Raw genomic sequence first — 10229 nt, forward strand, 5'->3', positions numbered from 1 at the left:
AAGGTTTGCTGGAGATTTCAAGACGCTTGTAAAAAAAATTTAGTTTCAACAAGAAGCAAGTTCAAGTGCAAATCAAGACTCTGATAGAGGTTTTATAGAAAATATTAATACAGCATTATTAATATGGCTGTAAAAACCTTACTAGCCCTTTAAAAGATTTGGATTGAAAAGTAAAATCTCCTAAAACATTCCATTTGAAAGCAAGCATAAAAGGGAGAATAAGTTTTTCTGCCAAACTGAGATCTTGTGGCTTTCTTTTCTTTTCATCTGCTCCTTATTACCTTACTTGTTGTTCTGTTAGACATATCCTAGTCACAGAGATGTGGCACTAATCACAGGCTAGGAGTTGCCAGCTGCCTGGGAGGATAAAGGTACTCTGACATTATCCCACCAGGCACCCAGCAGTGACTTAGGAGATACAACCATTTAGCTGACCCCTCTGTAAAGAAACAGGTGCCATCTTAGCATGCTGGGAAATCCTTTCTAAGGCAGTCATCTCCCCCTACAAAACTCAAGGTTTAAAGTTTAAAAAAAAGCAACCCCTATCATTACTATCATTTCACACGTTGATGTTAGGCACAAAGTGCTGCGACTTCCAGTGAGAGTCTTGCTTGCTGAAGATAATTATGGCTTAGCATGTTACTCTAGTAAAATATATTTCTGTGTTGAAAAATAAAGGTTATTGGGGGGGCATCAAGTGCACTTTACATGTCAGACTTCATTTTAGTCTAAGATCTACACTTGAAGATACTTCTGCCACAAAGCTTGGGCACAGGTAAAGAAGAATTATTAAGATTCTTTGTCTGAAAACCAAATTTCCAGATTTTCATGGAAGCCTGAGAAGTAAATCTTTAAAAGCTTTTCAAAATTTGAGACTGCTTTTGAGCCATGGGGATGACAGAGCACAATAAACCTATGTCCTAACCTTTGTGCTGCACCTGGTAAGAAAAGGTGACCTGCACTGTCATCCCTGGTGTGGGTGCTGAGCGTGTCGTGGCAGGGAAGGGGATGTGGTCAGCTTGCTGGGTGCCATGGCTCCAGAGTCGTGTGCCAGCCTCACTGCCCTGTTCTCTGCTCCCCACACTTGACTCAGAGAATATATCTCCTTCCTCCTCCACCCTTGCCACCCCACTCTCCTCCTCTCACTGTCCACCACTTACATTCCAAGCTGGATCAGAGTGTGACTGCACCCGCTGCACCTGGCAGGAGGTGTCAGGAGGACCCTGAATCTCCGTGCTGCCAGAAAAAAAGATTCCATGTCATTCAAAGGAGCCTGTGTGTTGTGCTGAATGTTGCACCCGTTAGCAAGAGTTGCAGATTCAAGTCATACCTCAGGACTTCTGCTCAGGGTTTCTTGTGTCTCGGTTGCTCACCACACAGACCCCTGTACTGCCAGCAACATTGCATGCATAAGGAGGTCTCCCAAAGGCATGCAAGAAACTCAAAGAATGAAGTCTAAACTTTCTCTTCCTCCTGTGATTCTCATTTTATGGGTTTAGCAGCGCTACAAGCCTCCTTTACACCTTTAAATATTAACACAGCTATTCTCTTGATGTGGGATCCCTCATTACCATATGAATAAATGATTAATGGTCAGTGTACCAAAGAAGTGCAACTTTTATAACTATATGAATCAGCACTGAGCCAAACCCTTCAAGAGTAGTAAGAGTTTTCTGGCAGTTATTGCACTTTATTGCTTCCTGGATCATTTAAAAGAAGTCAGTGACAAACAACTGTAGGCTTGAAAGTTTACTGCAGATACAGGCAGCAGTTCTGTATTTCAAAATGCAGACAAACTTTCTTTCCCAGCAATTTAATGCTGGTTCTTTGGCAGAAAACTCCACAGCTTGTCCAGCAAATGCTACTATTTGTGATGGCACCTCTTGTGTATTGCCAGAAGATAATTTTAATCAAACTTTGAGCGTGGTTTTAAGTACTGTTCTAACAATCATGCTGGCTTTGGTGATGTTCTCCATGGGCTGCAATGTGGAAATTAAGAATTTCTTGGGCCACGTAAAAAGACCCTGGGGTATATTTGTGGGTTTCCTTTGCCAGTTTGGAATTATGCCTCTCACAGCCTTCTTGCTCTCTTTGGCCTTTGACGTCCTTCCTATTCAAGCTGTCGTGGTGATGATCATGGGATGCTGTCCAGGGGGCTCAGCCTCGAATATCATCGCCTACTGGGTGGATGGAGACATGGACCTAAGGTAAGAGCAGCTCTTCTCTAAGTACCTCATGTGTCTCTTCTCATTGTAAATTTTACATTGAAAAGGACTGTTTGATCTGTCTGATGTTTTTCTTAGCTTCCTGGCACATGCATGGTGGTTTCTCCTTATAAAGATGGTTAGTTACTGTAATTGCAGTAAATATAAGCAGAATAGCAAATATCCTTGGTTCATTGGGAATTCATGAGAAGATATCACAAGAGAATTGTGTACATTAGAAAATATCTTTATTGATAAACTTCAGATCCTGGAGCAAATATCATCTATGAAGACAATTAAAATAATATATATTATGAAAACTTTGCCCAAGTTAAAATTACTTTTCTTTCTCCCAAGATCTTGAGTAATAAAAATATAAAAAAACCATAGGATTTTGGGACCAGAATCCTCTATACAAAATAGCAGCTATGCAACTTTTCTTGAAGTAATGTTTCTTGGAAAAGAGTTCCTGTGGAAAAATATTTTCCCTCATTTTGTGTTCGATACAATAAAAAGACAGGTATTTATTTTCTCAATGAATACTAGTTCTAATGAATACTTGTGATAATTCTTTCTACTCCTGGAACCTTATGCAAAGTCTTCAAACTGAGGGAATATTTTACAGACTAGAAAGCACGACTGAAGGCAGCCCTGCATATTGGCAGCGTAATGGTCTCAATGACAAAGTGCTATCAACTCAGAAACAGATGTCTAAGGTACCTGACATGGCCTAGAACATCAAACACACAGGAGAAGTGAACCCTACTCTTAATGCAAATTCCATGGGGGTTTTAGAGACTCTAAGAGCCTCTAAAAACAAGTTGTCTTTTTATTTTTATGTCCTGATTACTTTGGTCTAAAATAAAGAGGATCATTTCTCTCGTTCCTACAGAGTAAAATAAATTGGAGCATTCATCCAATATATCACATGCCAGTCAACTAGAAATGGAAAAAAATAGTAGAAGTAAGAAAGATGCGGAGCTAGAGTAAAAAGTCTAATAATGTTAATATTTGTAGCTTTAGTAAAATATTTTTTTTCAACCTTTGAAAATATTGAACTTTTCTGTCACAAACAGGTATTAATGTAGAAAATAGCTTTCAGATTACAAATGAGGTTAGCCCTACTAATCCTTGACTTCCTCATTGTAGACAAAAAATCTATGATATTAAGAGCTGTAAGACTCATAATTTCAACTAATACAGGTCTAAGAAATCACAGATGAGAGGATATTGAGTACAAGGCTGAAATTTTGTTCTAATCTCTTCCTGAAAGAATAAACTGAGCTAAACTACCCTTGGTCAGCTCTGCATGTTCAGAGTTGCTCCAATGAAATCAGTGTTAAAAATCCAGATTTATGATGCTATAAACATGAACAGGATTTCTATCCCATTATGATGACAAAGGCTGAAGTTAATTGAAAATGCCTTTAAAAGGTTATTCTTCAGGTAAAGACCTCTACCTTAGGTCAAAGGCTTTTGGTCAGTACCTTTGCAACAAAGATGCAGGGACCACAGGATACAGGAGGTACATCAGATTGTCAAGGGAGGCATGTTCTCTTCTCAATAGAAGAATAACATTAGAAGTTGTATGAATGGTTTCTGGAGCCACCACAGTATTATAGAAACCTGCCCATCGTATCAGATAATGTTTTGGTTTTAACTGTAATATTTTATGATTATACATTACAACCCATGGTCATTGTCTATACTTCTGCTTCAAAACCTCTGTGCAAATGGACCACAGGTTAGAGAAGGAATTACTTTTATAATTAGCATTATAATCATAGTCAGGTGGAGTACGATGTTTCATATCTTTCTTAGTAAATCAAATCCAGCTGATATCCTCTAATGCTTCCCCATAGAGATATCTTTTGATATTTCACAAGAACAACAGCTTCTGCGGAAATGGACTGGGGTTAGAGGATAGCCAGACTTTGGAGAAGGAGGTACATTCAGGGACAGTGTAAAGATACAGGAAGTACAGAGGTAGGAAACATGAGGGGTTTTTTTTTCCATTTGGGACTTCATCAAACCTTAATTGTAGCCTGTAACTCTTTTTCTCAATAGGAGACTTCTATAGGAACTCTTTTGCCAGAGGCTCCTGCAAATTCCTAACCAATGACTCTAAAGCAGAGAGTGACTAGAATCAAAATGAATGCAGATATTCCTGTGGTTTCTGCATTAATTTTTCTAGATTTCTCTGGATCTGCTCAGCTTGTGGCCAGGATCAGTAGTCCCTTTTCTGAGGACAAGCAACAATAAAGGGAAATCTGAAGGGAGGCTCAGAAGAAAGCTTCCAAAATCTCTTAACTAGAACCTTCTCTCACTATTTTTATACCAGAAAAAATGAGATTTGCATGCATAATTTTATCCACTGTATTCCAATTCCAACTCCTTAAAATAAGGAATCTCCTCTTTATTTTAGATATCTTGCCTTTTCCTATTTCTTCACTCTTGTAGCAGAATGCATCTTTTTGTACAATAAAAAACAGAAATATCTTTGCAAAATGCAGGAACAATCCTTATGCTAAGCCTCACTGAGCAATTCTTAGCACCTACTTTTTGGCCTAGAGCAAAACAAACCAGAAAAGGGAATTTTATTTTATCACATATTGTAGGCAATGAAATGGATTTCTGTGCTATTGACTTCAGAGTGAAATTTTAACACTCTAGAACTGCTGGTATAAGGAAAAGCTCCATTTGATGTCCATCTCTGCCCCTGTTCCCTGCTTACTCTCCTCTCTGAAACCAGCCAGAAAAGCAGCATGGAGACATATTTGCCAACAGACCTTTCTGCTGGCCACCTGTCTGACTGCCTCCTTTGTAGCAAAAAAGTTATGGTTCTGTGGCTGCAGAACACCTTGATTTTTCATGTTCTTTTCTTTTCAGCAGAAGCCATTCCTTTCATTTAGCTTTTCTCTAAGTGATAAATTGTCTGTAGCCAGCAACATTTCTTGCACAACCTTTCACAAGGTGTGAAATGGTAATAAGAAAATGAGAAAGACTATGGGCTAGATGAGATGAACTGTCACTGTAACCAATTTCTTTGCAGCATCAGCATGACAACTTGCTCCACGCTGATTGCAATGGGAATGATGCCACTTTGTCTCTTTATTTACACCAAAATGTGGACTGATGCTGATGCAATTGTACTCCCCTATAACAGCATTGGTGAGTCCAGTGAAATAGCACTTTCTCTTCTGTCTATCCTCCATTCAGGACAACCTATACCATCATCCTGCAGTCAGGAAGAAATCACCTCAGATTTTTTTTTTTAAATTCTCTTTCTACTTTTTAATAACCTCCATGGGCATTAGGCACCAAAAATCACTTCACATCATCCACAGCTCTGCCAAAGAAAGACTTGAAGCTGTTATAAATATTGTACAGATAATTATGACAAGATTGTGCTTGTTTTTCTTTCCAAATGGCTTTGAGACCTACATGGTAGTGGGATAAGAATATAGAATAATTCATATAGGAATAGCTGCTTCTTCTGGATGAAAGTGTTTATAACAGCTTTAAGACACAATCCTGCAAAGTGCTAAATGCTGAGGCCATAATCTGGCAAAATACTTAAGCACACGTGGATAATTAAGCAAGTGATTAAAGCTGCTGAGTCTCTTTGAAAAGCTGCAATCTACACTGCCAGGAGTGGCTTCATTTGACTTCCTGTCAAAAATCTCATTCAGCTACAAAGAGAAAATAGTTAAAGTATTTAGAAATACATGCTCCAGTGCTTTGCAGAGCTGTGGCCCTAGTGCTTATCAAGTGCAGTTCCATGTTGTGCTAATCTTAAAAGCCAGCAGAATCACTTTCACATTCTTCAACTTCACTTCCCATTGTCCTTGGGGAAAAACAAAAATCCAATACGTTGCTTGTGCTTTCAAAATAAATACTGGAGGGGAAGGCCAAAACAAAAGAAGCTCTAAACTGGTTGCTGATATGGTACAGTAGCGAAACACCTGCAGACAAAATGAACATTTAATATAGCTACTCACATCACAGGATAGTGATGATTAGCACACTCAGATTTCTGTCTGCCTTTCTGATGCAGGTGAATGAGCATGTAGCTCAGCAGAATGGCAATTACTTCAACAGGCTGCCAAAGATAATAGAGTCTATAGAAAAGCAAATAGGCAGGTGTGGGTAGAGTGTGCATGAGTGCTCCAGGATGTGCACACCAGAAACCTCCCCTGAAAGGCTTCTCCAGGCCCACAGTCACTCGTCATGGTGCCTGTTCTGTGGTGAGCTCTTGCACCATGCAGGGTCTTGACTTCTCTTTTCTTTTTTTACAGGGCTTTCTCTGGTAGCTCTTGTAGTTCCTGTTTCGGTGGGAATATTTGTCAACCACAAGTGGCCTAGTAAAGCGAAAATCATACTTAAGGTAGGATATATAAGGCTGAAGTATAAGCAATTATGGACAAATTATGGAATCAGTGGGACCACTGAAGCAGTACATTGCTATTCATAGTATTAGTACTTGACTTCATAAGACCTGGAAAGTTTTCAGCAGAAAACAAATGAGGTGCTGTGGAAATGTATTGCTTTTCCCCTGCACAAACATGCATGAGTTGCATGCATTATTAGCAACCATCATTATCTAAAGAACCTACTTTTGTCTTTGGCTGCAATTATGTTAGTAATTGAGTTCAGTATATAATGTAAACTGAAATTGGATAGAAAATCATTCAGGTGAACAGAAAGCAGTTTTTTCTCTGCAAAACAATAAAAAAATAATTCTGGATCAAAATGCCTTTGTCCTTTTAAGAGAGTTTCCTGATTTTTTGTGAGCCAATTTTTGAGTGTGAAGCCAAGTTTTATTAAAAAATAATAAACATAAAATATTCCAACTCTAATATAAACCTTAAAAGACTATTCACAAAATACAAGATGCCACCTTTGAAAGATGGTTTCAGTTCCATCAAAAATATGGGGATTTTGGCAAAAAAATGTTCTCATCAAAATAATAATTCAGCCACATCTAGGGTGACAGCAAATTAATCATTCTGTACATTTCATTTAGGTTTAAAGAGATTTTCATATGTGCTGAGAATTCTTGGCCTTTGCTAATCATTCTTAGTTAACAAATATATTATCTAAATTTTCTTAAAGAAAACTAGTCTGGTCACCTGTTTTTCTACCTATATTTGTTATCACTTCTTTGCTATTGGCTCAGACAACATAGAGCTCAAGGTCTTTTTTAGTCAACCCATTTTCATTAAACTGCTAGCTTATCACATTGCATTTTAAATGCATTCACATCTTACTATTTCCATTTAATCAGTTGAGGGGAAAGCATGGACTTGTACACTCGCATGTAAAGACACTCTACTTGATCTCTCAGCAAAACCCCATTTCATTCCTTCTTACTGAGTGCGTGAGCAGCCCACAGCCTTGAGAGTTTTCTTTGTGTAGGACAATGAAGCATCAAGTGAAGATTGAGCCATAGCTGTCAGATTAAGGCCTACATAGTGAGAAATTCAGACAAGAGAACAAAGACTGTGCCAGGTGAAAGAGGAGCTTGTCATGGCCAGACCATGTTTCTTCTTCCCAAGTGCATGTGGTTAATAGCTCAGCCAAACAAAAGCACTTGTTCACTCAGTGCTCTTAAAAATGCGTCAGCCAAAGACTGATAAAACCATTTCAATGGCAATACATGTTTTAGCTGAGGAATAGAGTCCTGTAAGCTTAGACTATGAAGTGTGTCTCTGAGATCCCTGGCAACATAGGCTACAATGACAGACCTTCCACTTGGGTATTGAAAAGGGAGTGAGCTTATAACTTTTTTAGGCAAGTAGTGGTAAAGGTCTCAGTACATTCAGTCACAAGAAATAACATCAACTACAGTGCTTAGGTCTATGTAAAAAGGCTATACAAGCTCATAACCAGTTTTCAAGCATGAATTTTTAACCTCATTAAAGATTTACTCCTGCATTTGGCAAATAATTTCCTAGCACTAGCTCACTAGCAATCTAGTGTCTAATTAGCACGCACTGTACTAAGCCTCAGAGTGATTCACCAAGGAGGGGAGGAAAATGCAATATTCTACCTACTAGGCTGTCAGCTTCTCAACAACTCTGGGGAAATTTTTCTAATGTGTGCACCATTCCTCACTCATATCACACCTGTGAAATTATTTTTAATCTCCAGCCCTAAGTACAATTGTAGTCAAGGCTTCAAAAGACTAGTTTTACAGATATCTGCTATAGAAACATATTACAGCTGTGTCTTGATCTAGAGCTGTAGTCACACCTTGAAGTACATCGTACATCTCCTGTTTGTTAAAATGGCAACTATCTCATCTCTCTGCCTGCTTTGAATTGCTGTAAACACTAGGTTTTGTGTTTAATGTGACGTTTCAGTGACTCATGTTTGACACCATGCTTTTTGCCATTAAATTTCCTTGAGGTGTCATATGCGCAGTACTGTGTGATTCTGTGAATCTGACTCAGTCCCTCTTCTTTTGCTTCCCAGGTAGGTTCCATTGTGGGAGCAGTGCTCATCGTGGTCACTGCTGTGGTTGGGGGAATACTCTACAAAGGCTCCTGGGTTATCACACCAAAATTATGGATCATTGGCACCATATTTCCAGCAGCTGGATATACTCTAGGATTCTTTCTGGCTCGTCTAGCTGGTCTGTCTTGGAACAGGTAATGCATAGCCTTTATTCAACTGTGTAAAAAGATTTTATTCAGCAATTAATCAATGCTGAGAGTGCTCCCTAAACATTAGTTATGTTACAGAGTCACTCACTCACTAAGTCTGCTTTTTGATGTTACAGAGTCACTCATTCACTGTCTGCTTTTTGCGATACTAAGTGCAGACAAAACTTTTCTTGTGAACATTTATTTACAAATTCTGACGATAACATTTCCTCCAACCCTTCATATGTTTTCCCTCTGTGTGCCAATGTCTTGCACTTCAAGCAAGTGAAACAGACCTGGCTTCTAAGTGGTTTGGAACTGCAGTAAAACCTCTCATGTAGATGCAGCAGTCTACAATTTAGAGCACCATTGCAAGAGAGGGAGACAGTGAGTGCCACATATGTGCCTTGAAGGTTGTTCACAGTCTTCTACAGCTGCTGAACCACCAATAATTGGTGATACCGGCCATAGGTGGAGTGTTTTGCTCACTATGTCAGCTGAAGGGAACAATTTTCTTAGTTATCCTTTACAATTTTTGCTTATCCAGATTAGTAAAAAGCACTGGATCCACTGGATGCTATTTCCCAACTGTCTTTGTATTATTCCTTTTAGGTGTCGTACAGTGTCTCTGGAAACAGGCATGCAAAACACTCAGCTATGTTCCACTATAGTACAGCTCTCATTCACTTCTGAACAACTTGAACTGATGTTTACTTTCCCACTCATCTACAGCATTTTCCAGCTGTTGTTTGCAATACTAATTTTAGGAGGTAAAGTATAGTAATTTTATATTATAACACTATAATTATCATTGTTATTACCAGTTTAACTTTTCATGTATATTGAGAAAACAAGAAGGGATAAAAATAATCAAATGGATTTCAAAATCAAATCATAGCTTTAAAAAGACTTTCTGGAGGTTTGGAAATGTTTTAGCAATATAAGGAAAGAAATGTTGCATAGATATATGTTACTACAGCATTTTTCAGGTAATTTTTATAATCCTTTTATTTAATATTGTCCATATATTGATCCTCAGGCTACCGTCTTTACAGAAGACGCCATGTCAAAACAAAGACAGATGTTGAGAAAACAGTGCAAAAAGAGGATTCAAAATCAGGAGATAAAATAAATGGAGGATTTGTATCAGATGAGATGAAATAGACAATTACGTCTGCTTCCACCAGCTGTGAAAATAAAGAATATATGGGTTTTTAAAACTTTTTTTTTCACATGCTGTTTTTTCATGGAAATATTAAACAAAAGAAGAAGTTCTGCTGACATTGTACAGCGAGACTTTAAAATTATTTACTTAAGAAAAAACTATTTTGATTTTTAACATGGTTTTTGCCACAATCGTAGAATTTGGTTTTCAGGA

The 10229-nt window shown here is 38.2% G+C and overlaps 1 protein-coding gene across 1 annotated transcript; it reads left to right on the plus strand.

Moving 5' to 3' along the window:
* Positions 1-1785: 1785 nt before the first annotated feature.
* Positions 1786-10015, plus strand: SLC10A2 (solute carrier family 10 member 2). The gene is made up of 6 exons (XM_030955937.1): positions 1786-2207; positions 5257-5375; positions 6503-6591; positions 8682-8857; positions 9464-9621; positions 9891-10015. Exons 1-6 carry the CDS (start codon positions 1786-1788, stop codon positions 10013-10015), a joined length of 1089 nt encoding a protein of 362 aa, XP_030811797.1.
* Positions 10016-10229: the final 214 nt, after the last annotated feature.

Source organism: Camarhynchus parvulus, chromosome 1 (genome assembly GCF_901933205.1).
Source record: "Camarhynchus parvulus chromosome 1, STF_HiC, whole genome shotgun sequence".
Taxonomy (NCBI): domain Eukaryota; kingdom Metazoa; phylum Chordata; class Aves; order Passeriformes; family Thraupidae; genus Camarhynchus; species Camarhynchus parvulus.

What these genes read in the sequence shown, in the direction of transcription:
- SLC10A2 (XM_030955937.1), top strand. Translation starts at nt 1,786, where the DNA reads ATGCAGACAAACTTTCTTTCCCAGCAATTTAATGCTGGTTCTTTGGCA. An exon ending in AAGCGAAAATCATACTTAAG is followed by an intron (nt 6,592 to 8,681) that starts GTAGGATATATA and finishes TTTGCTTCCCAG; the next exon opens with GTAGGTTCCATTGTGGGAGC. An exon ending in GCTGGTCTGTCTTGGAACAG is followed by an intron (nt 8,858 to 9,463) that starts GTAATGCATAGC and finishes TATTCCTTTTAG; the next exon opens with GTGTCGTACAGTGTCTCTGG.